Source organism: Salmo trutta, unplaced genomic scaffold, assembly GCF_901001165.1.
Source record: "Salmo trutta unplaced genomic scaffold, fSalTru1.1, whole genome shotgun sequence".
Lineage (NCBI taxonomy): Eukaryota > Metazoa > Chordata > Actinopteri > Salmoniformes > Salmonidae > Salmo > Salmo trutta.
This window is the reverse complement of record NW_021823319.1, coordinates 1,336,632-1,363,055: the sequence shown is the minus strand read 5'-3', so window position 1 is coordinate 1,363,055 and position 26,424 is coordinate 1,336,632. Positions and strand designations below refer to the sequence as shown.

The 26,424-nt window shown below is 45.4% G+C and overlaps 1 protein-coding gene across 2 annotated transcripts in view; it reads right to left on the bottom strand.

Annotated features, from left to right (window-relative positions):
- LOC115190106 (disintegrin and metalloproteinase domain-containing protein 9) overlaps nucleotides 1-24,156 on the bottom strand; it is a 33,847-nt gene extending 9,691 nt beyond the window's left edge. Inside the window, exons 1-12 of one of the 2 annotated variants that reach the window (XM_029748583.1) lie at nucleotides 24,005-24,156; nucleotides 16,218-16,327; nucleotides 16,033-16,109; nucleotides 15,850-15,928; nucleotides 15,269-15,345; nucleotides 11,056-11,248; nucleotides 10,842-10,904; nucleotides 10,401-10,472; nucleotides 9,065-9,234; nucleotides 6,930-7,020; nucleotides 4,065-4,195; nucleotides 2,444-2,615 (exon numbers count right to left, since the gene is read on the bottom strand). In XM_029748583.1, the coding sequence (XP_029604443.1) occupies nucleotides 2,444-2,615; nucleotides 4,065-4,195; nucleotides 6,930-7,020; nucleotides 9,065-9,234; nucleotides 10,401-10,472; nucleotides 10,842-10,904; nucleotides 11,056-11,248; nucleotides 15,269-15,345; nucleotides 15,850-15,928; nucleotides 16,033-16,109; nucleotides 16,218-16,327; nucleotides 24,005-24,074 (1,305 nt within the window). In that variant the 5' untranslated portion in view covers nucleotides 24,075-24,156. The remainder of the gene's footprint in view (nucleotides 1-2,443; nucleotides 2,616-4,064; nucleotides 4,196-6,929; nucleotides 7,021-9,064; nucleotides 9,235-10,400; nucleotides 10,473-10,841; nucleotides 10,905-11,055; nucleotides 11,249-15,268; nucleotides 15,346-15,849; nucleotides 15,929-16,032; nucleotides 16,110-16,217; nucleotides 16,328-24,004) is intronic. The other variant, XM_029748582.1, reaches the window with a different exon arrangement.
- Between the last annotated feature and the right edge of the window lie 2,268 nt (nucleotides 24,157-26,424).

Sequence of the window (26,424 nt, the reverse complement as noted above, 5' to 3'; positions counted from 1 at the left end):
CATTCTGCTACCCAAGAATAGCAAAGCCACCTTTACTGGCTCAAACAGCCAACCAATCAGCCTGTTACCAACCCTTAGTAAACTTTTAGGGATTTAGTTTTTTTTAAAGCAGATACAATGCTAGTTCACAGTAAACAAGTTAACATTTTCAGCACTCTTATAAGGAAGGGCATTCAACAAGCACAGCACTTACACAAATGACTGATTGGCTGAGAGAAATGTGAAAATGAACAGATTGTGGGGGATGTTTTGTTAGACTTCAGTGCAGCTTCTGACATTATTGGTCATAATGTGCTGTTGGAAAAACTCATGTGTTTTGGCTTTACATCCCCTGCTATATTGTGGATAAAGAGTTACCTGTCTAACAGAACACAGAGGGAGCCTCGTCAACATAATCCTGGTAGAGTCAGGCATTCCCCAGGGCAGCTGTCTAGGCCCCTTAGTTTTTTTTCAATCTTTACTAATGAGCTGCCACTGGCTCTGAGAAAATGCTGTGTTCGTCTATGTATGCTGAGGACTCTTTATTATACACGTCAGCTACCACAGCAAGTGAAATCACTGCAACACTTAAAGAGCTGCAGTCAGTTTAAAGAATAGGTGGCAAGGAATAAGCTGATAATGATTTGTCCCAAATACTCACTTAACCCTAAACCTCACCAAAATCTTGTAATGAACGTGGACGTCGAGCAAGTTGAGGTGACTTAACTGCTTGGAGTAACCCCGGATTGTGAACAGTCATGGTCAAAACATATTGATGCAACAGCAGCTAAGATGGGGAAAAGTCTGTCCATAATAAAAGCACTATTCTGCCTTTATAGCACTGGCAGGCCCGAGTTTTTCGGCACCTGGATTACTGTCCAGTCGTGTGGTCAGGTGCCACAAAGAGGGACTTGGGAAATTACAATTGGCTCAGAACAGGGCAGCACGGCTGGCCCTCGGATGTACTCGGAAAGCTAACAATAATATGCATGTCAATCTCTCCTGGCTCAATGTAGAGGAGAGATTGACTTCATCACTACTTGTATTTGTAAGAAGTATTGACATGTTGTTCGTTTGAACTACTGGCACACAGCTCAGACACCCACGCATACCCCACAAGACATGCCACCAGAGGTCTCTTCACAGTCCCCAAGTCCAGAACAGACTATGGGAGGTGAACAGTACTACATAGAGCCATGACTACATGGAACTCTATTCCACATCAGGTAACTGATGCAAGCAGTAGAATCCGATATTTTTTTTAAAACAGTGGGACTGGAAAGACACACACTTTGTATTGTAGAGTAGTGGCCTTAGAGAACACACAATGTATTGTGAAATCTGTTGAAATGTAATGTAAATGTTTAATTGTATTTAACTGCCTTAATGTTGTTGGACCTCAGGTACAGTAGCTGCTGCCTCGGCAGGAACTAACGGGGATCCATAATAAACCCCAGGAAGAGTAGCTGCTGCCCCGGGCAGGAACTAACGGGGATCCATAATAAACCCCAGGAAGAGTAGCTGCTGCCTTGGCAGGAACTAATGGGGATCCATAATAAACCCCAGGAAGAGTAGCTGCTGCCTTGGCAGGAACTAATGGGGATCCATAATAAACCCCAGGAAGAGTAGCCGCTGCCTTGGCAGGAACTAAATGTGGATCCATAATAAACCCCAGGAAGAGTAGCTGCTGCCTTGGCAGGAACTAATGGGGATCCATAATAAACCCCAGGAAGAGTAGCTGCTGCCTTGGCAGGAACTAATGGGGATCCTTAATGAATCCAAAACAACACTCAGCCAAAGCTCCCATTAACAAAACACTCAGCCAAAGCTCCCATTAACAAAACACTCAGCCAAAGCTCCCATTAACACAAAGTAACATTAGAAATATTATATATTAGAAAAATCATTCATACATCAATCAATGTGTGAATGAATCAACGAATGAAGCATAATAGAAAGCCATTCAATAGGTCACTTTTCCCACTCGTATCATGGCACCATGTCGACAGACAGACAGGAAAACAGGTAGTCAGACAGACAGGTAGTCAGACAGGTAGTCAGACAGGTAGTCAGACAGACAGACAGACAGACAGACAGACAGACAGACAGACAGACAGACAGACAGACAGGTAGTCAGACAGGTAGTCAGACAGGTAGTCAGACAGACAGACAGACAGACAGACAGGTAGTCAGACAGACAGACAGACAGACAGGTAGTCAGACAGGTAGTCAGACAGACAGACAGACAGACAGGCAGTCAGACAGGTAGTCAGACAGGTAGTCAGACAGGTAGTCAGACAGATAGTCAGACAGGTAGTCAGACAGACAGACAGACAGACAGACAGACAGACAGGTAGTCAGACAGACAGACAGACAGACAGGTAGTCAGACAGACAGTCAGACAGGTAGTCAGACAGGTAGTCAGACAGGTAGTCAGACAGGTAGTCAGACAGGAAGTCAGTACCTGGGGCGTTCCACAGTCACAGTCCTCTCCATCCTCTAACAAGCCGTTGCCACATTTAGCCACAGAGACGATGTTGGACTGGGAGGGCTGGTTCAACAGACACAGGCCTCCTCCACGCAGGACCAGACGCTCAAAGTCAGAGGCACTACAGTCACTGAAGAGGGTGGATCCACTGAGAGGGGAAGACAGACAACGCTGTACATGAATACCATAGCGATGGAATCATTCAAAATCAGTCACAATCAATGACTCCATTTTTATGAGACATACAATTATCAATATGGCCAGAAGTATGTGGACACCTGCTCGTCAAACATATCATTCCAAAATCATGGGCATTAATATGGAGTTGGTTCCCCCCCTTTGCAGCCTCCACTCTTCTGGGAAGGCTTTCCACTAGATGTTGGAACATTTCTGCAGGGACTTGCTTCCATTCAGCCACAAGAGTATTAGTGAGGTCGGGCACTGATGTTGGGTGATCAGGCCTGGCTCACAGTCAGCGTTCCAATTCATCCCAAAGGTGTTCGATAGGGTTGAGGTCAGGGCTCTGTGCAGGCCAGTCAAGTTCTTTCACACAGATCTCAACAAACCATTTCTGTATGGACCTCGCTTTGTGCATGGGGGCATTGACATGCTGAAACAGGAAAGGGCCTTCCCCAAACTGTTGACACAAAGTTGGAAGCACAGAATCATCTAGAATGTCTTTGTACGCTGGAGAGTTAAGATTTCCCTTCACTGGAACTAAAGGGCCCGAACCATGAAAAACAGCCCCAGACCAGTATTCCTCCTCCACCAAACTTTACAGTTGGCACTATCCATTGTGGCAGGTAACGTTCTCTTGGCATCCGCCAAAGCCAGGTTAGTCCGTCGGACTGCCAGAGGGTGAAGCGTGATTCATCACTCCAGAGAATGCGTCTCCACTGCTCCAGAGTCCAATGGCGGCGAGCTTTACGCCACTCCAGCCGACGCTTGGCGTTGCGCAAGGTGATCTTAGGCTTGTGTGCGGCTGCTCAGTCATGAAAACCGATTTCATGAAGCTCTCGATGAACAGATCTTGTGCTGACGTTGTTTCCAGATGCAGTTGGGAACTCAGTAGTGAGTGTTGGAACCGAGGACAGACAGTCCCGTTCTGGCAGCTTGTGTGGCCTACCACTTAGTGGCTGAGCCGTTGTTGCTCCTAGACATTTCTACTTCACAATAACAGCACTTACAGATGCCCGGGACAGCTATAGCAGGGCATAATTCTGACAAACTGATTTGTTGGAAAGGTGGCATCCTATAACGGTGCCACATTGAAAGTCACTGAGTTCTTCAGTATGGGCCATTCTACTGTAAATGTTTGTCTATGGAGATTGCATGGCTGTGTGCTAGATTTTATACACATGTCAGCAATGGGTGTGGCTGAATTAACCAATTTGAAGGGGTGTCCACATGCTTTTGTATATATATAGTGTAACTCAGCAGGTGAGTGTAAAAAGTGTTGACCAATACAGTGGCAACCTTACAGCTAATATAGTTCAACAAACAGGTTGAATAGCAAAATGGCCTCTGAAAAGACAACGCTAAGGAAAATGCTGCTTTTAGTTTGTGGTGATGGCAGTTGGGCAGTACTTTATCTTACGTTGCCGTGGCAGCCATGATACAGCTCCCTCCATTACAGGTACAGCGGCCGTCGTCGTGATTCATGCCCAGGTTATGGCCCATCTCGTGGGCCACTACAGTAGAGACGTAGCCCAGGTTGTCTCCACTGTACTGTGGAGAACATTCGGTAGAAGACCACATTGGTTAAAAAATAAAACATGTTTAAGAAGAAACTTACATTTGATTTAAACCAAAAAGCACAAAAAGAGTTGAAGATACTATAATGTTAGCAGGAGCCGTTGGAGCACGGTATTTACACACGGTATTTACACACGGTACATTACAACACAAAGAAGAATCTGTGGAATGAACAGAGACGCTGTGCTTCGTCATCGCGGACTGGTTTTACCGGTTACATTTCCTTAGCAGATTAACGCCTGTGTTATTAATGAGATAAGTCCCAAATGGCAACCTTAGTCTTTTATAGTGCACTACTGTTGATCAAGGCTCCGGGGTAAAACGTAGTGTTTTAAAAGGGAATAGGGTGCCATTTGATAGGGTGCCATTCGGGACACAGCCAATAGGGTGCCATTCGGGACGCAGCCAATAGGGTGCCATTCGGGACACAGACAATAGGGTGCCATTCGGGACGCAGCCAATAGGGTGCCATTCGGGACACAGACAATAGGGTGCCATTCGGGACACAGCCAATAGGGTGCCATTCGGGACGCAGCCAATAGGGTGCCATTCGGGACGCAGCCAATAGGGTGCCATTCGGGACGCAGCCAATAGGGTGCCATTCGGGACGCAGCCAATAGGGTGCCATTCGGGACGCAGCCAATAGGGTGCCATTCGGGACGCAGCCAATAGGGTGCCATTCGGGACACAGCCAATAGGGTGCCATTCGGGACACAGCCAATAGGGTGCCATTCGGGAGGCAGTGATGGTGTGTCTGAGAACAAACTGCACTATTGTCTTCTACATCTGACTGACTCATGAATAATCTAAACCTATCAGGTGGCTGACACGACCTCACAACGCTAACAACCACAACCTCAGCTAGGTTACAAGGATTAGCCTGCTAGGTGTTAGCGTCCTGGCTAGGTTACAATGATTAGCCTGCTATGTGTTAGCGTCCTGGTTAGGTTACAATGATTAGCCTGCTAGGTGTTAGGGTCCTGGCTAGGTTACAATGATTAGCCTGCTATGTGTTAGCGTCCTGGTTAGGTTACAATGATTAGCCTGCTAGGTGTTAGCGTCCTGTCAAGGTTACAATGATTAGCCTGCTAGGTGTTAGCGTCCTGGCTAGGTTACAATGATTAGCCTGCTAGGACAAAAACACTATGCCAGAAAGGAAGCCGTTTCATTGGACTACAGTAATTTCAAATGTAAACTTAGATTGTTTCTCCCGCCCAGAAAAGCAAAAAAACAAATAATATTAATAATAATAATAATAAAAGTTGCTGTGCGTTTTCCAGATTTGTTTTATATTAAATTTCCACACCGAGGTCAAAATAACACTGAAATAGTGATAATTATGATAATGCTATGATCGTTGTCCCTCCCAAGCTTCCTTATGGCTTCCCTCATGTCTCTATTACACCCAATGGTAAATACTATACCCCCCCCTAATGGAGAATACTACCCCCCCTAATGGTGAATACTACCCCCCCCCTAATGGTGAATACTACCCCCCCCCCAATGGAGAATACTACCCCCCCTAATGGTGAATACTACCCCCCCCCTAATGGTGAATACTACCCCCCCCTAATGGTGAATACCCCCCCCCCCCTAATGGTGAATACTACCCCCCCCTAATGGTGAATACTACCCCCCCAAGGGAGAATACTACCCCCCCAAGGGAGAATACTACCCCCCCTAATGGCGAATACTACCCCCCCCTAATGGCGAATACTACCCCCCCCAATGGCGAATACTACCCCCCCCCAATGGCGAATACTACCCCCCCCCAATGGCGAATACTACCCCCCCTAATGGCGAATACTACCCCCCCTAATGGCGAATACTACCCCCCCCTAATGGCGAATACTACCCCCCCCAATGGCGAATACTACCCCCCCCCAATGGCGAATACTACCCCCCCCAATGGCGAATACTACCCCCCCGTGGCGAATACTACCCCCCCCGTGGCGAATACTACCCCCCCCGTGGCGAATACTACCCCCCCCAATGGCGAATACTACCCCCCCCAATGGCGAATACTACCCCCCCCAATGGCGAATACTACCCCCCCCATGGCGAATACTACCACCCCCCATGGCGAATACTATACCCCCCATGGCAAATACTATACCCCCCATGGCAAATACTATACCCCCAATGGCAAATACTATACCCCCCATGGCAAATACTATACCCCCAATGGCAAATACTATACCCCCAATGGCAAATACTATACCCCCAATGGCAAATACTATACCCCCAATGGCAAATACTATACCCCCAATGGCAAATACTATACCCCCAATGGCAAATACTATACCCCCAATGGCAAATACTATACCCCCAATGGCAAATACTATACCCCCAATGGCAAATACTATACCCCCAATGGCAAATACTATACCCCCAATGGCAAATACTATACCCCCAATGGCAAATACTATACACCCAATGGCAAATACTATACACCCAATGGCAAATACTATACACCCAATGGCAAATACTATACACCCAATGGCAAATACTATACACCCAATGGCAAATACTATACACCCAATGGCAAATACTATACACCCAATGGCAAATACTATACACCCAATGGCAAATACTATACACCCAATGGCAAATACTATACACCCAATGGCAAATACTACCATGCAATACTATACACCCAATGATGAATAAGACATGAAGCTTAGAAGCCAAACCTATCACTACTAACCACATTGATTCCTCCAGCGGTGGCCATCGAACACACTGTTCCCACGAACGCCATGCCCAGGATCCCTCCCCCATACGCTCCCGCAAGACCACTGGGGAAACAGAGAGAGAAAAACACATAAAACATTACAGGACAAAACAAAGATGATCAACTAATAGACCACTGGGGAAACAGAGATGATCAACTAATAGACCACTGGGGAAACAGAGATGATCAACTAATAGACCACTGGGGAAACAGAGATGATCAACTAATAGACCACTGGGGAAACAGAGATGATCAACTAATAGACCACTGGGGGAAACAGAGCTGATCAACTAATAGACCACTGGAGAAACAGAGATGATCAACTAATAGACCACTGGGGAAACAGAGATGATCAACTAATAGACCACTGAGAAACATAAAACATGTCAAACATTACAGAACAAGTATTGTAGCTGTAGATCGGTTTACATGACAGAAAATACATCTCCCATCAGTCGACACTACAGTCAACCTACATTAGAGAGTTTAACCCTCAAATTCAACTGTGGGCCCGGAAGCCAGTTCCACTGCTTTAGTTCATTGTTCCGCCACTGAGTTGGACCTGGGACACCAGGTGGGTGATATTGACTGTCAGGTAGAGGAGAAACCCAGCGTTGGTCCAGAACCTCGTAGGGTTTAAGATGATGGGACACCAGGTGGGTGATATTGACTGTCAGGTAGAGGAGAAAACCCAGCGCTGGTCCAGAACCTCGTAGGGTTTAAGATGATGGGACACCAGGTGGGTGATATTGACTGTCAGGTAGAGGAGAAACCCAGCGCTGGTCCAGAACCTCGTAGGGTTTAAGATGATGGGACACCAGGTGGGTGATATTGACTGTCAGGTAGAGGAGAAACCCAGCGCTGGTCCAGAACCTCGTAGGGTTTAAGATGATTGGACACCAGGTGGGTGATATTGACTGTCAGGTAGAGGAGAAACCCAGCGTTGGTCCAGAACCTCGTAGGGTTTAAGATGGGACACCAGGTGGGTGATATTGACTGTCAGGTAGAGGAGAAACCCAACGGTGGTCCAGAACCTCGTAGGGTTTAAGATGATTGGACACCAGGTGGGTGATATTGACTGTCAGGTAGAGGAGAAACCCCAGCGGTGGTCCAGAACCTCGTAGGGTTTAAGATGATTGGACACCAGGTGGGTGATATTGACTGTCAGGTAGAGGAGAAACCCAGCGCTGGTCCAGAACCTCGTAGGGTTTAAGATGATTGGACACCAGGTGGGTGATATTGACTGTCAGGTAGAGGAGAAACCCCAGCGGTGGTCCAGAACCTCGTAGGGTTTAAGATGATTGGGTATCGGGGACACAATTTAAAACATCTATCAACTAGTCGTTGTTATGGAGTGACTGGAGACAAAACTGCTCAGTATTATAGATGAACACATGATATAGTCTGTCGTCAGATGTTAAAAATCACAGACCTGGCTAAAGACTATACACCAGAGTTATTCAAATCTTTAAAAAATGGAACTAAATAAAAAGGAGACAAACGTAAATAAAATCTACTGACATATGCAAATATCGAATACGACAGAATATACCAGTTAGCAGACTGTTTTGTGTGATCACTACGGGAATTGAACCAACAACCCTATTTAGCATCATTCTCTTCCCAACTGAGCCAAACAGAACCATACATCCCTGTTAGGGTTGAACTGGCTATTTGTTTGCATAACCTATATAATATACTGGGGAAGCTATGCTACAATATTAAGTATATAAACTACGGATAAATCAACTGCTGAAGACGAAGAACGACACCCAGCAACAGGAAGTGCGTCACGACGCTGGGACCAGCCTGCACGCCGACGTTAGGAGGAGCAAGTTTAAACCACGCTCCTCCTCCCTCTGACAGGCCAGCATTGAGCGGGAACTATCTCTGTCAGAGTATATAAGGGAGAACAATAGGATGTGACGCTCTCTTCTCCGTCTGCCCTGCGTGGTGTCACAGCGAGACCGTAGATATACACAAACAACATATTTACCATTCAAGTGTTTGCAATAATTAAAAAGAACAAAAAGAAAACTTGAGATACTCTTTGCCAAATAATTTGTTCTAAAACCAGATTTGAATCGACGCGACATCTCTCCACTCACACAATTAGCTGTGCGTCATCATTCCTGATCCGAGGTAGCAGCACCGTCTTCCTCCAGTCGACGAACAGTCCCAACACTTCCCCTGCAGAGCCGTCTACACTGAAGGGGTTGGCTTTGTTAAAGATCTCCAGGCCTACCAGCACCACGCGGATATTCAGCTTCTTATAATACTGGAGATGAATACAGAACAATACATAGAAAATATATATCACGTTATGATCATTATTTTACAGACACACAGACAAATAGTCTAGTACCCTCAAATTCAAATCTGGACCTGGTAGCTGACCTGTTGCAACCTATATAAAACTACTGTAATTATTAGTTGACCCTGCTGGTCATCTTCAAGAAGAATCTTAATGGTCATGTACTCTTATAATCTCCAGCCGGCACAGCCAGAGCCAGAGGACTGGCCACCCCTCAGAGCCTGGTTCCTCTCCAGGTTTCTTCCCTTCTAGGGAGTTCAACCCCCTCAGAGCCTGGTTCCTCTCCAGGTTTCTTCCTTTCTAGGGAGTTCAACCCCCCCTCAGAGCCTGGTTCCTCTCTAGGTTTCTTCCGTTCTAGGGAGTTCAACCCCCCCTCAGAGCCTGGTTCCTCTCCAGGTTTCTTCCTTTATAGGGCGTTCAACCCCCCCTCCGAGCCTGGTTCCTCTCCAGGTTTCTTCCATTCTAGGGAGTTCAACCCCCTCCGAGCCTGGTTCCTCTCCAGGTTTCTTCCTAGGTTCCTGCCCTTCTAGGGAGTTTATATCTGCTGATGTAAAAAGGGCTTTATTTATAAATACATTTGATTGTCTACTACCTTCAAATCTGGACCTGGAAGCCACTTATTTAATTGTTCCCCTCTAATCAGGGACTGATTTAGACCTGGGACACCAGGTGGGTGATATTAATGACCAGGGCCTGATTTAGACCTGGGACACCAGGTGGGTGATATTAATGACCAGGGCCTGATTTAGACCTGGGACACCAGGTGGGGTGATATTAATGACCAGGGCCTGATTTAGACCTGGGACACCAGGTGGGGTGATATTAATGACCAGGCAGAACAGGAAAGCAGCAGTAGTCCGGACCTCCCAGGGTAATATTTGAACATCCCTGGTCTACTACTTTCTCCTGGGTGAAGAGCTCATTGTAGCATTATGTCTCAATGAGGATGAAGAACGTTTCAGTGTAACAATGTTGTTTGCTTGAGACTAGAGACACAGAGAGACACAGAGAGACACAGAGAGAGACAGAGAGAGACAGAGAGAGACAGAGAGAGACAGAGAGAGACAGAGAGAGACAGAGAGAGACACAGAGAGAGAGACAGAGAGAGACAGAGAGAGACGTTTTGTCACCCCATCCAGCAGATTGGCCAGTTCCACCATCTCCTCTCGCACAGCTGTCTCGTTCTTCTTCTTGTAGGTATACTGTGGACATGGTCAGAAAGAGGCAGAACTCAGTCAGCTGATCATCATGTAGGAATACATCCTAATATAATCCATTGGAGTAGCATTAACTTACGATTACACAGTAGGCAAGTGGTTCTGAAACCTCTCCTCGAGGACCCTCAAGACATTTTCACAATTTTGTTGTAACCCTGAACTAACTCACCTGATTTATCTAAATCAAGTGCTTGATAACTAGTGGACAAGTTGAAATCAGGTGTTAGCTGGGGAACAGTTCAACTACATGGAACGGTTGGGCGTCCGAGAGGAGAGGTCGGAAAACCTCTGCGAGTTAGCCTATACAAGTTATACATCATCTATAAAAATTTGAAAAAAAAAAAAGTATTTTACCCTGAGAAAGTCAGCAACCAACACCAACTCTACATATCTGGTCTGAGGTAAATTACGTTTCCTCTGTTATGAAGAAAAAAGAAAGTCCTTAGTGAGACTGGTACTTCCATTCACATCCATGTTTAGACTGACAGCCATCCAGTACATTCACCCTGAAAACACATTTTTAATATCCGTTATATTCTGCTACGCTGCGTAACGGAAACATCCCGACCCGTAAAAGTGCCGTCATGGAGAGGGAAGGGTGGAAAGGCGAGTGACTCTCGGTGTGCGACGTCTCATTGGTCACTCCACAGACAAAGGGTTCCGATTGGCTGTGCTCCAGGCGGTAGAGGAGGTGCTCGTTGTTTGTCGACCGTTTGATTGGTTCCAGGCCATAACTCTGGTTGCCGAGGAGAATGACACCCCTACGAAGAAGGAGAAGAAGTGCAACAGACAGATTCGTAATTAAATTGGTGACAAATTACCTTTTCATTCACAGATCATCACAAGGGTTTAATAACATTTCCTCGAATCAAGCTGAAGTCAGCGATGGTCCCGTGTGGCTCAGTTGGTAGAGCATGGTGTTTGCAACGCCAGGGTTGTGGGTTCGATTCCCACGGGGGACCAGTACGGGAACAAAAAATGTATGAAATGAAATGTATGCATTCACTACTGTCGTGACGTTGTATTAGTTAATGTGACGACTGTTGCTCATCGAATGATTAACGGTTTATAATTACGTGATTAAATGAATTAAGCAATGAATCAAGCAATTATTAACTCATTAACCTGGGGCACCATGGGAACATTGTTTTGATTGAGTTTCTATTTCCCAAATTAACTCAAAGGATATCAGAATATCGATTACAACAGTCGCTAAATTAATCAATTTCCTCTACAGTCTCATAATCTGAACGTCGTATAATCCGGGAATCTGCACGGACCCGGGCTTTACCACTGAATTTACCACACCAATCTTAGTTGATTATTTATTTACTAGCAAGCTAAAATGATGATAAAAATACACATACACAAAACACAGTCTAGCTATTGATTAGGACTTAGTATAACGGGCCAACACACTATGGCGCTTGTTACCCAAAATGGGGATTTAAAAGAGAGATAAACAAAGGAAGTACACGAGAGAAATATACATTTGGGTTCATTTGTCAGCCATGCTTATTTAACTAGCCTCGCCCCGAACTGCCGCTCTTATGGGTCAGAATATAATGATGTAATTACGTGTTGGAGTTCTCAGGTGGGAAGCTCCGCGTGGGTCGTTTAGGCTTCTCAATGACGCACTTCTCCGGCGCAACTCTCTGGTTGTCCTCACGATGTCAGTGTCCTTCTTGGCTTAGTGGTCTGATCCCTCGCGGTCTTCTGAGGACAGACAGCTCTGTAGCTCAGAGCTCACAGCGTCGGACTCGAACGGTGAAGATACCACGATTTGATGGAGAGTGGAGACTGGGTGGTTCGGCTTGAATTCACCCGCTTAGACACAGCTACTCGTCCGTAGCTCGTGTAGAAAAAGATTTCTTTGTCTTCAACCTTGTGTTTCGTTTTGGGGTTCGTCGACTTTGTTAGACCTTCGCTGCAGCTTGGGGTCAATTAATCTCCTATGTTAATTCTTCACTCTCCTGTCTTATACCCTCGGGTCAGAAGTGGGTGTAACCGCCTTTAGGGCAATTCTCTGGGCGGACCAAGTAAAGGGGGCAAGGCTTTGGCTCTACTAAAAATCCAATTTTAGACACTAACTTCACATTTCATCTTTACTAAAACATTCTGTTTGATTTGGATATTTTCTACACAACGTACAATGTATAAACATCAGGCATATACTGGGAAAACTCTTAAAGGTACAATGTTTTCATAATAACGTCATCTCTTAACCTTTAAAAACCATACAAAAGTTACATACATTTTAATATTCCACCTCTCGTCATAACCACCATTGTGGCTGACGGAAACCATTGTTCCAAAGTCCCTTTATTGCATGTTTAATGTTCTGAGGCCAGTTCTCCATTGTTAGGACAAAGGAATTTCTCTGTGGCCTAAGTTTTATTATGGGCGTGAGGTGTCATAAAACCCCCACATCTTCAGACCCCTAGATCTCTCCTCCTCTGTTGGGGGTTTGGGAGATAATCTGTAGGGTGGTGGTCTCCTGTACCCTGACCTGATCAGGACAGTCATGACACTACTGTAAGTCGCCCTGGATAAGAGCGTCTGCTAAATGACTAAAATGTAAACGTAAGTAGAGGACAGGGAAAGTCAGGATAACTGGTTAGACAAACCAGGAAACTATTATGAAAGGACTGGACAACTTCCTTGTTGAGACACTGAAAGCCCTCTCATTGGAACACTGAATGTGGTGTAAAACACAAGCCTGTGTACAGGTCTACAAATACAAAAGCATGTGGTCCTGTGTAGTTCAGTTAGTAGAACATGGTCCTCTGTAGTTCAGTTAGTAGAACATGGTCCTGTGTAGTTCAGTTAGTAGAACATGGTCCTCTGTAGTTCAGTTAGTAGAACATGGTCCTCTGTAGTTCAGTTAGTAGAACATGGTCCTCTGTAGTTCAGTTAGTAGAACATGGCTCCAGGTCCTCTGTAGTTCAGTTAGTAGAACATGGTCCTCTGTAGTTCAGTTAGTAGAACATGGTCCTCTGTAGTTCAGTTAGTAGAACATGGTCCTCTGTAGTTCAGTTAGTAGAACATGGCTCCAGGTCCTCTGTAGTTCAGTTAGTAGAACATGGTCCTCTGTAGTTCAGTTAGTAGAGCATGGCTCCAGGTCCTCTGTAGTTCAGTTAGTAGAGCGTGGCTCCAGGTCCTCTGTAGTTCAGTTAGTAGAACATGGTCCTCTGTAGTTCAGTTAGTAGAACATGGTCCTCTGTAGTTCAGTTAGTAGAACATGGCTCCAGGTCCTCTGTAGTTCAGTTAGTAGAGCATGGCTCCAGGTCCTCTGTAGTTCAGTTAGTAGAGCATGGCTCCAGGTCCTCTGTAGTTCAGTTAGTAGAACATGGCTCCAGGTCCTCTGGAGTTCAGTTAGTAGAACATGGCTCCAGGTCCTCTGTAGTTCAGTTAGTAGAGCATGGCTCCAGGTCCTCTGGAGTTCAGTTAGTAGAACATGGACCTCTGGAGTTCAGTTAGTAGAACATGGTCCTCTGTAGTTCAGTTAGTAGAACATGGTCCTCTGTAGTTCAGTTAGTAGAACATGGTCCTCTGTAGTTCAGTTAGTAGAACATGGTCCTCTGTAGTTCAGTTAGTAGAACATGGTCCTCTGTAGTTCAGTTAGTAGAACATGGTCCTCTGTAGTTCAGTTAGTAGAACATGGCTCCAGGTCCTCTGTAGTTCAGTTAGTAGAACATGGCTCCAGGTCCTCTGGAGTTCAGTTAGTAGAACATGGCTCCAGGTCCTCTGTAGTTCAGTTAGTAGAGCATGGCTCCAGGTCCTCTGGAGTTCAGTTAGTAGAACATGGACCTCTGTAGTTCAGTTAGTAGAACATGGTCCTCTGTAGTTCAGTTAGTAGAACATGGTTCCAGGTCCTCTGTAGTTCAGTTAGTAGAACATGGTTCCAGGTCCTCTGTAGTTCAGTTAGTAGAACATGGTTCCAGGTCCTCTGTAGTTCAGTTAGTAGAGCATGGCTCCAGGTCCTCTGTAGTTCAGTTAGTAGAGCATGGCCCCAGGTCCTCTGTAGTTCAGTTAGTAGAGCATGGCCCCAGGTCCTCTGTAGTTCAGTTAGTAGAACATGGCTCCAGGTCCTCTGTAGTTCAGTTAGTAGAACATGGCTCCAGGTCCTCTGTAGTTCAGTTAGTAGAACATGGTCCTCTGTAGTTCAGTTAGTAGAACATGGCTCCAGGTCCTCTGTAGTTCAGTTAGTAGAGCATGGCTCCAGGTCCTCTGGAGTTCAGTTAGTAGAACATGGCTCCAGGTCCTCTGTAGTTCAGTTAGTAGAACATGGCTCTTACAACGCCAGGATAATAGGTTTGATTGCCACGACCACCCATACATTTTTTATGTACGCACGCATAACTGTTAGTGTATGAACACAACATAACTGTTAGGCGCTTTGGATAAAAGCTAAATGGCATATATTATTATTATTATATAAGACAGACCTGAGGTCAGTAGTTACTGAGAGTTAGTATTATTATATTATATATAAGTGAATGAGAGACAGACCTGAGGTCAGTATTATTATATATAAGTGAATGAGAGACAGACCTGAGGTCAGTATTATTATATATAAGTGAATGAGAGACAGACCTGAGGTCAGTATTATTATATATTTAGTGAATGAGAGACAGACCTGAGGTCAGTATTATTATATATAAGTGAATGAGAGACAGACCTGAGGTCAGTATTATTATATATAAGTGAATGAGAGACAGACCTGAGGTCAGTAGGTAGAGTTTGTATTATTATATATATTTAGTGAATGAGAGACAGACCTGAGGCCTGAGCAGGTGCTGAGGGCGACCAAAGATTCTTCATGATCCTCCACATCCCCATGGTAATAACAATGGACCTGCAACACACACACACACACACACACGTCATTTAAAACCACCATGTGGAAATATACAGTCAAAACGTATGCATGTATACATGAATGAAAAGCAGCCGGCAAGTGCTCAGCATATGTGGGAACTCCTTCAAGACTGTTGGAAAAGCATTCCTCATGAAGCTGGTTGAGAGAATGCCAAGAGTGTACAAAGCTCTCATCAAGGTGGCTACTTTGGAAAATATAAAATATATTTTGATTTGTTTAAAACTTTTTTGGTTACTACATGATTCCATATGTGTTATTTCATAGTTTTGATATATTCAATATTATTCTACAATGTAGAAAATAGTAAAAATAAAGAAAAACCCTGGAATGAGTAGGTGTGTCCAAACTACAGACAGACAGAGATAGATATAACCCCCACCACCCCTCGCATCCTGCCTAGCCCTCCCCACCCAGCTTGTCAGTCCCCCTCCCACCCGAGTCTACCCTCACAATCCACCCAATGTCATCTCTGCTACTTACATCAGGTTTAGGATATGTAGACATCAGATTCCCACTGGCATCATGGGAAAACTGAACAAAGCTTTTGGATAAAAACTCTCTGACAAAAGAAAAATAAATAAAATACACCGATCACTCCACAAGAATATAATGGCGTGACCTTAAGGTCATTACTAGTATGTAATAGAAGATAAACTGATTTACGTGTTCTTTTTAAGATGGAGGAAATGTTCCTTGTCGTCAATGATCAGTGAATAAGAACGTTCATCGGGTTCTTCAGTCTGAAATGAGTTGCAACAACAACAACACAGTCACATGAAAATACACCAGTCGTCGTTTACCATCGTGTGTTCAAACCACGAGTTGAGAGACCTGTAGATGTATCTTACCTTCCCCGATTCAGGAAGTCGGTCGGCATCTCTTGCCCATCTCCTGTGAATAAGCTGAGGCTTTACAATCGTGTAGCTGGAAAGTTTAGATGTTTGTCCATTGAAAATATCTGAAAAAAAAGGTAGAAAAACAGGTAGGAACTACTGGCCTCCTCATTTTCTAATGGCCAATGTCCTGAATGGCCAGATTACATACACAGCCAAAGTCTGATCGGCCAAATCAAACAAAACAGCTAATTCATTAAGTAAGAAACATCAATCTACTGAAAATATGTCAATGATGACATACTGGCATGGTGCCAAGTTAAATGAGTGGAACACATGATGTATTGCTGAGTATAGGTGACTCATTAGGCGCCTTCGACATTGAAGCCGACTTGAAAGGCGAATCGAGACGGACAAATCACCTTGCGTCATAAACACAGGGCCTTGCGTCATAAACACAGGGCCTTGCGTCATAAACACAGGGCCTTGCGTCATAAACACAGGGCCTTGCGTCATAAACACAGGGCCTTGCGTCATAAACACAGGGCCTTGCGTCGTAAACGCAGGGCCTTGCGTCATAAACGCAGGGCCTTGCGTCATAAACACAGGGCCTTGCGAAAGTATCCTTGGGTTTCATCACATTTTATTGTGTTACAAAGTGGGATTCAAATGGATTCAATTGTCATTTTTTTTTATCAACAATCTACACAAAATACTCTTGATGTCAAAGTTTATTTATTTTGTAAACATTTTTTTAAAGATTACTAGAAAATAAATAACAAAAACATAGACTTCCCTGAATCAATACATGTTAGAAACAGCTTTGGCAGCGATTCCAGCTGTGAGTGTTTCTGGGTGAGTCTCTAAGAGCTTCACCACACAAGTATTGTGCAACATTAGCCATTATTCTTTAAGCTCTGTCAAGATGTTGGGAATCATAGCTAAACAGCAATTTTAAAGTCTTGCCATAGATATTCAAGTAGATTTAAGTCAAAACTTAAGTCAGTGAATGTTGGTTTCTTGATAAGCAACTCCAGTGTGATTTTGGCCTTGTGTTTTAGATTGTCCTGCTGAAAGGTGAATTCCTCTACCAGTCTCTGGTGTAAAGAAAACTGAAGCAGGGTTTTACTCTAGGATTTTGCCTGTGTTTAGCTCAATCCCATTTATTTTTCATTCTGAAAAACTCCCCAGTCCTTAACGATGTCAAGCATACCCATAACATGATGCAGCCACCCCCATGCTTGTTAATAAGGAGGCAGTTCAGGTGTCAGCATGCTTAAGTTTCGATGGTGCCGAGCCGAGCTATTCTAGCCGAACGAGTCTGCTCACATACTCCCTTAAAAGATATTCACTTGAAAAACATGAGATTTTTTGATAGATAGATAGATAGATATAATATAGGGTTAGGGTTATATAATATATAATATAAAATCGGCAATTGTACTGTTTGTTTTGAGACGCCATAGCCAGCATACACTTCCTCAAAGTCTGAATTAATCTATGATTCATGAATTGTGACTTTTTTTGCAGAGGAGATCGTAGTCGCATCTGACTAGAATGATTGGTGCAGTATTTTCTCAAGTGAAATGTTTTTCCCATGAGCACGAGTCGTCTCGTTGAATGACAACAGGCACTTAACTGAAGAATCCCTACTGTTGACCAAATCGCCGACGAGGCAGCGTAGACTTTGGCTTGCCTCGGGAAAACACTTGTGTCCAAAACAGCCGAATAAAAAAACACTCGCCAAAGTCCAAAACAAACATAAATGTCACAAAATGTTTTCATAATATATGCACGAACTGTTCTGAAGTGTTTCGGCTGGGAAGCATGCGGACGCCTTAACTTAGTGATGCGTTGTTTTTGCCCAATTTCTTTTTGGTGCATTTGGACAAAAAGTGTGTTCCTTTTTTTTTTTTAACAGTATTACTTGTTGCCCTGTTGCATACAAAATGCATGTTTTGGTATATTTTAATGATGTATATATTTTTTTATTTTTCACTGTCATTTAAGTTGTTATTGTTGAATCACTACAAAGTTCATCCATCCATCAGTTCTCCCATCACAGCCGTGTTTAAAATCACCGAACATGGTAACATCCCTGAGCAGTTTCATTCCTCACCTGCCGCTCAGTTCAAAAGGACGACTGCCACTTTGATGTGTCTGTGCGGTTTAATACATAATCCACAGCATAATTATTAACTTGACCATACTTAAAGAGAGATATTCAATGTCTGATTTGTTAATTGTTACCCATCTACCAATCAATGCCCTTCTTTATGAGGCTTTCAAAAAAAGCTTCCTGGTCTTTGTAGTTGAATCTGTGATTGAAATTCGATAGTTGACTGAGGGACTTTACAGATGTCGTATGTATGGGGGACAGAGAAAGGGGGTAGTCATTCACTACTAGACTGAGGGACCTTCCAGATGTTGTATGTATGGGGGGGACAGAGGAAGGGGTTAGTCGTTCACTACTAGACTGAGGGACCTTACAGATGTTGTATAATATGGGGGACAGAGGAAGGGGTTAGTCGTTCACTACTAGACTGAGGGACCTTCCAGATGTTGTATGTATGGGGGACAGAGAAAGGGGGTAGTCATTCACTACTAGACTGAGGGACCTTACAGATGTTGTATGTATGGGGGGGACAGAGGAAGTCGTTAAAAAAAAACACGGCAACCTGTATTATTCCACACAGAGTGAATCCATGTAACTTATGTGATTTGTTCATCCAAATGTGACTCCTGAACTAATTTAGGCCTAAACAAAGGGGCTGAATATCTATGCAATGACAATATTTTACTCATCTAATTTTTATTAATATATATATTTTTTTTACGTTTCCACTTTGACAGAGTATTTTGAGTATATTGTTGACAAAAAAAAGACAATTAAATAAAATGTTTATCCCACTTTGTAACACAATTTTTTTTTTTTTACATTTTTTAGTCATTTAGCCGACGCTCTTATCCAGAGCGACTTACAGTAGTGAAGGTATACATTTCATACAATTTCATTTTTTTTAATTTTTTTTTTCTGTGCTGGCCCCCCGTGGGAATCGAACCCACAACCCTGGTGTTACAAACACCATGCTCTACCAACTGAGCTACAGGAATAAAATGTTAAGAAATTCAAGGGGTCTGAATACTTTTTTCATGGCACTGCGACTCCTCAATATGATTTGTAGATCAGTCAGTCACAATTGACCGTTGTTAGAGAGCAGCAAAACCGTTCCTGTATCAAGGCCATTATCATCAGTTCTCTCTAAGTACGGCCAACCGCATACTTGAAGTGTGAAAAACTGGACGAAAGAAGCGGGCAGATCTCCAGTTATGGCGGGACATCAGCGGGCAGATCGACAGGCAGAACGTCGGCGGGCAGATCGACGGCGGGCAGATCGACAGGCGTGACGTCAGCGGGCAGATCGACAGGCGTGGCGTCAGCGGGCAGATCGACAGGCGTGGCGTCAGCGGGCAGATCGACAGGCGTGGCGTCAGCGGGCAGATCGACAGGCGTGGCGTCGGCGGGCAGATCGACGGCGGGCAGATCGACGGCGGGCAGATCGACAGGCGTGACGTCAGCGGGCAGATCGACAGGCGTGGCGTCAGCGGGCAGATCGACAGGCGTGGCGTCAGCGGGCAGATCGACAGGCGTGGCGTCAGCGGGCAGATCGACAGGCGTGGCGTCAGCGGGCAGATCGACAGGCGTGGCGTCAGCGGGCAGATCGACAGGCGTGGCGTCAGCGGGCAGATCGACAGGCGTGGCGTCAGCGGGCAGATCGACAGGCGTGGCGTCAGCGGGCAGATCGACAGGCGTGGCGTCAGCGGGCAGATCGACAGGCGTGGCGTCAGCGGGCAGATCGACAGGCGTGGCGTCAGCGGGCAGATCGACAGGCGTGGCGTCAGCGGGCAGATCGACAGGCGTGGCGTCAGCGGGCAGATCGACAGGCGTGGCGTCAGCGGGCAGATCGACAGGCGTGGCGTCAGCGGGCAGATCGACAGGCGTGGCGTCAGCGGGCAGATCGACAGGCGTGGCGTCAGCGGGCAGATCGACAGGCGGGACGTCAGCGGGCAGATCGACAGGCGGGACGTCAGTGGGCAGATCGACAGCGGGCAGATCGACAGGCGGGACGTCAGCGGGCAGATTGACGGCGGGCAGATCGACAGGCGGGACGTCAGCAGGCAGATCGACAGGCAGAACGTCAGCGGGCAGATCGACAGGCAGAACGTCAGATCGACAGGCGGGACGTCAGCGATCCATTATTGGTTAAACGGGTTCTTACCACGTAACCACCATACCGCCAGAGTCTGTACTTCTGTTTTGAAGCCAGATGATGAGTCTGAGCCGTATTTCACCGTTAGTTTTATACAAATCATTTTAAATCTGCAGTTAGTAAAACTGACGATTGTTTATTTGTTATTAAAAGTACTGACGAGCGTACTGCTGCTTGTACGAGTGACTGACGAGCGTACTGCTGCTTGTACGAGTGACTGACGAGTGTACTGTTGTTTGTACGAGTGTACTGTTGTTTGTACGAGTGTGCTGCTGCGTGTACGAGTGTGCTGTTGCGTGTACGAGTGTGCTGTTGCGTGTACGAGTGTACTGCTGTTTGTACGAGTGTGCTGTTGTGTGTACGAGTGACTGACGAGTGTACTGTTGTGTGTACGAGTGTGCTGTTGTGTGTACGAGTGTGCTGCTGCGTGTACGAGTGTGCTGCTGCTTGTACGAGTGTGCTGCTGTGTGTACGAGTGTGCTGCTGTGTGTACGAGTGTGCTGCTGTGTGTACGAGTGTGCTGCTGTGTGTACGAGTGTGCTGCTGTGTGTACGAGTGTGCTGCTGTGTGTACGAGTGTGCTGTTGTGTGTACGAGTGTGCTGTTGTGTGTACGAGTGTGCTGTTGTGTGTACGAGTGTGCTGCTGTGTGTACGAGTGTGCTGCTGTGTGTACGAGTGTGCTGCTGTGTGTACGAGTGTGCTGCTGTGTGTACGAGTGTGCTGCTGTGTGTACGAGTGTGCTGCTGTTTGTACGAGTGTGCTGTTGTGTTTACGAGTGACTGACGAGTGTGCTGTTGTGTGTACGAGTGTGCTGTTGTGTGTACGAGTGTGCTGCTGTGTGTACGAGTGTGCTGCTGTGTGTACGAGTGTGCTGCTGTGTGTACGAGTGTGCTGCTGTGTGTACGAGTGTGCTGCTGTGTGTACGAGTGTGCTGCTGTGTGTACGAGTGTGCTGTTGTGTGTACGAGTGTGCTGTTGTGTGTACGAGTGTGCTGTTGTGTGTACGAGTGTGCTGTTGTGTGTACGAGTGTGCTGTTGTGTGTACGAGTGTGCTGCTGTGTGTACGAGTGTGCTGCTGCTTGTACGAGTGTGCTGCTGCTTGTACGAGTGTGCTGCTGCTTGTACGAGTGACTGACGAGTGTACTGTTGTGTACGAGTGTGCTGTTGTGTGTACGAGTGTGCTGTTGTGTGTACGAGTGTGCTGTTGCGTGTACGAGTGTGCTGCTGCTTGTACGAGTGTGCTGCTGCGTGTACGAGTGTGCTGCTGCGTGTACGAGTGTGCTGTTGCGTGTACGAGGGTGCTGCTGCTTGTACGAGGGTGCTGCTGCTTGTACGAGGGTGCTGCTGCTTGTACGAGGGTGCTGCTGCTTGTACGAGGGTGCTGCTGCTTGTACGAGGGTGCTGCTGCTTGTACGAGGGTGCTGCTGCTTGTACGAGGGTGCTGCTGCTTGTACGAGGGTGCTGCTGCGTGTACGAGGGTGCTGCTGCGTGTACGAGGGTGCTGCTGCGTGTACGAGGGTGCTGCTGCGTGTACGAGGGTGCTGCTGCGTGTACGAGGGTGCTGCTGCGTGTACGAGGGTGCTGTTGCGTGTACGAGGGTGCTGTTGCGTGTACGAGGGTGCTGTTGCGTGTACGAGTGTGCTGTTGCGTGTACGAGGGTGCTGTTGCGTGTACGAGTGTGCTGTTGCGTGTACGAGTGTGCTGTTGCGTGTACGAGTGTGCGTACTGAGACTTGTCACCCTGATCGTGACTACACTAGGTAGTTGGGCTACTTCCCACGCTGCCGTGGGACAACACAATGCCACAGATGTCTCTAGTTTTGCGTGAGAGTGCATGCTGACTGCAGGAATGTCCACCAGAGATGTTGCCTGAGAATTTTATGTTAATTTCTCGACCAAAAAAAAATTGCATCCAACATCGTTTTAAAGAGTTTTTGCACTACGTCCAAACCGGCCTCCCAACCGCAGACCACGTGTTACCACGCCAACCCAGGACCTCCACATTCGCTTCTTCACCTGCAGCCACCCGGACAGCTGATGAAACTGAGGAGTATTTCTGTCAGTAATAAAACCCTTTTGTGGGGGGAAAAACAACTCTGATTGGCTGGGCTTGGCTCCCCTGAGGGTGGGCCTATGCCCTCCTAGGCCCCACCCATGGCTGCGTCCCTGCCCAGTCATGTGAATGACATGTCATGTGGATTATGGCTTGATACATTTTTTCCAATTGACTGATTTCCTCCATATGAACTGTAACAAAGTAAAATCATTGAAATTGTTGCGTTTATATTTTTTGTTCAGTGTAAGTTATGTCTTGTGTAGGTGTAACAGTGTAGGCTCCGTCCCTCTCTTCGCCCCAACCTGGGCTCGAACCAGGGACCCTCTGCACACATCAACAACTGACACCCCCACGAAGCAACGCGAGTGGCGTCACTGATTGAAACGCTATTAGCGCGCACCACCGCTAACTAACTAGCCATTTCACATCGGTTACACAGGCTGCTGTCTTCATTGAAATAAACTTCTGTGAGGGGGAAATAATTTTCCACATTAACTACCATCAGCAACACCGTTCTACAGCTGCCCAGTGGGAAGCACGTCGGGTTCAGTTTGCTCCTGGCAGATATCTGCTAGGTGAAGCGACCGTCTGTGCCCTCATACTCACTTAAGACCGTGGCTTGAAAAACTAGGGGGGGGGGGAACGCAGCAATATTACTGATGTTTGTCTCTCTTGAGCCACCGTAGCAACAACATAGCCAGAAACATTTCCTCAAAATAGTCTATATTAATCTTCTAATCTTCAAAACAGACCCCCTGCAACTCAACACTGATATTTAAAAAAACGTTTCCTGTTTCCATGAATTGAGGAAGAAGAAAACATTTCTCTGTGCGACACCAAACAGTACGTGACCTGTAACTCCCAGTAACATAACAAAAATATTTGTTTAAATCACATTATCTGATGTAACATTCTGTAGCTATTTCTCTTGGCTTCCAGAACACAAAAACTAAACTTCCCACTTTATATTTGTTAACATTAAAATAGCAAAACTAAAGAAAATATAAAATGTTAATCTCTAAACAAGTGAAATTACATTTTTCAAAAATGTATATATTTTTGTGGTGTGTCATTTTTCATTTTGTATTTGTTTAGCCGGCGTTTCATATTCGGTTCCACGCATTAAAAACTGATTTAGGATAATTTCTTACCATCACAGGCCAAACCTTCAGGCACATCAGAAACAATAAGACCGACCCCGGATCAGAATTTATAACAAGCGCTAACAAAAGTAATTATTTTGTGCGGAAGCACAAGGTGTCGCGGAGAGTTGCTGTGAAATGGTCTCTACTGGTGGTTAATAAGTAAAGTTAAACGGTATGAAAGACAAAGTAACCTTGTTATCAGGTAGGCTACATTTCACAATCCAATTCCCGAGGCATTGTAATCGCAACAGGTACCAAGCGTAACGAAGAAGGCTATCACCTAAAGGCATTAAAAAATAAATGTAAAAAATACATTTCAATCTCTCACCCACCTTTATTGTTCTCGGTTCCAACGATGCAACAAATTAGAAAGACTAAAGCTACTAGACTTTTCCCCAGCATGATCCTTGCTACAGCATTTGTCCATTGACGACTAGGGCAGGTGAGAAGACACCTGTGAGCCAGAGGAGGTGGACCTGAAGTTACTCTTCTTCTGTGGGGTTTATCGGCGTTATGGTGCATTACCGCCACCTACTGTACTGGAGTATGGGCCAGAGAGGACAGGAACTTAATTCTACCTGCCAGCCCCGATTATCTTAAAAAAAATTTAACGAAACGTTTGAAACTATATCTACTGATAATCACTTTTTATATTTTCTCTCATCCCAGCTAACATTAAAACATTCCCACAACTTTAGAGAACGTTTCCTTCAGAGGAACTCCTTAGGTCATTACCATTTCCATAGGAACGTTTCCTGGAGGGCCATTCCCTTCATTTCTAATAGATCTAACCCAGAACGTGTTTACCATGTTCTCTGAACTTAACATGTTCTTAACATGTTTTCATGGGAACATTACAAGCTCATTCATCTGTCCAGTTTTCTGTGAATTAGGAGAATATAACATCAGGTGACCAGGGCAATATATCTGCTGGAGCACGTGCTACGGGTGGGTGCTGCTATGGTGACCAGCGAGCTGAATTTTTTTTTATTGTATTTTATTTTATTTCACCTTTATTTAACCAGGTAGGCAAGTTGAGAACAAGTTCTCATTTACAACTGCGACCTGGCCAAGATAAAGCAAAGCAGTTCGACAACATACAACAACACAGAGTTACACATGGAATAAAACAAACATACAGTCAATAACACAGTAGAACAAGTAGAACGTCTATATACAGTGTGTGCAAATGAGGGAAGTTAAGGCAATAAATAGGCCGTAGTAGCAAAGTAATTACAATATAGCAGATTAACACTGGAGTGATAGATGTCCAAATGAGGATGTGCAAGTAGTGATACTGGTGTGCAAAAGAGCAGCAGAGTAAATAAAAAACAATATGGGGATGAGGTAGGTAGATTGGAGGGGCTATTTACAGATGGGCTATGTACAGCTGCAGCGATCGGTTAGCTGCTCAGATAGCTGATGTTTAAAGTTAGTGAGGGAAATAAAAGTCTCCAGCTTCAGTGATTTTTTGCAATTCGTTCCAGTCATTGGCAGCAGAGAACTGGAAGGAAAGGCGGCCAAAGGAGGTGTTGGCTTTGGGGATGACCAGTGAGATATATACTCGCTGGAGCGCGTGCTAACATACACAGAGCATGTTTACCATGTTCTCAGAACATGTGATATTAATGTTCTAGACACGCTTCATGGGAACGTGTCCAAAGAAAAATGTATTTCACAGCAGGTCTTATTACTGTTGCAGAGCCAATCAAGGCCCTGATTGGTGACCCATCCATTACTAGTTCTTTGACTGTTGGCAGGGTTACGGATACTCACACACAGTGGTTTTAACATGCAGTGTTTTCAACTTACATGATTTCATTTTCTATTTATTTAACCTTTATTTAACCTTTATTTAACCTTTATTTAACCATTGAGACCCAGAGTCTCTTTTTCAAGGGAGACCTGTCCAAGAAGGCAGCAACAATCAATACATTACAGAACTAAAACATACAACAATACAGCACAACATGATCCAGCCTCAAAAAAGCATTAACACTCGTCCGTAACAGTCTCCCATCAATATTTTAAATCCATTCAGTGGCACTAACATATCTAGATGAACCATGGATTGTAGACTGTTCCATGCCTCTGGTGCACAAGAAGAGAAGACAGTCTTGACTAATACTGTGAATGTCCTGGGGACTTTAAGTAGCAACCACCTAGCAGCCCGGGTATGGTAACATAGCAACCACCTAGCAGCCCGGGTATGGTAACATAGCAACCACCTAGCAGACTGGGTATGGTAACATAGCATCCACCTAGCAGACTGGGTTTGGTAACATAGCAGACCGGGTATGGTAACATAGCAACCACCTAGCAGACTGGGTATGGTAACATAGCAACCACCTAGCAGACCGGGTATGGTAACATGGCAACCACCTAGCAGGCCGGGTATGGTAACATAGCAACCACCTAGCAGACCGGGTATGGTAACATAGCAACCACCTAGCAGACCGAGTATGGTAACATAGCAACCACCTAGCAGACCGGGTATGGTAACATAGCAACCACCTAGCAGACCGGGTATGGTAACATAGCAACCACCTAGCAGACCGGGTATGGTAACATAGCAACCACCTAGCAGACCGGGTATGGTAACATAGCAACCACCTAGCAGACCGGGTATGGTAACATAGCAACCACCTAGCAGACCGGGTATGGTAACATAGCAACCACCTAGCAGACCGGGTATGGTAACATAGCAACCACCTAGCAGACCGGGTATGGTAACATAGCAACCACCTAGCAG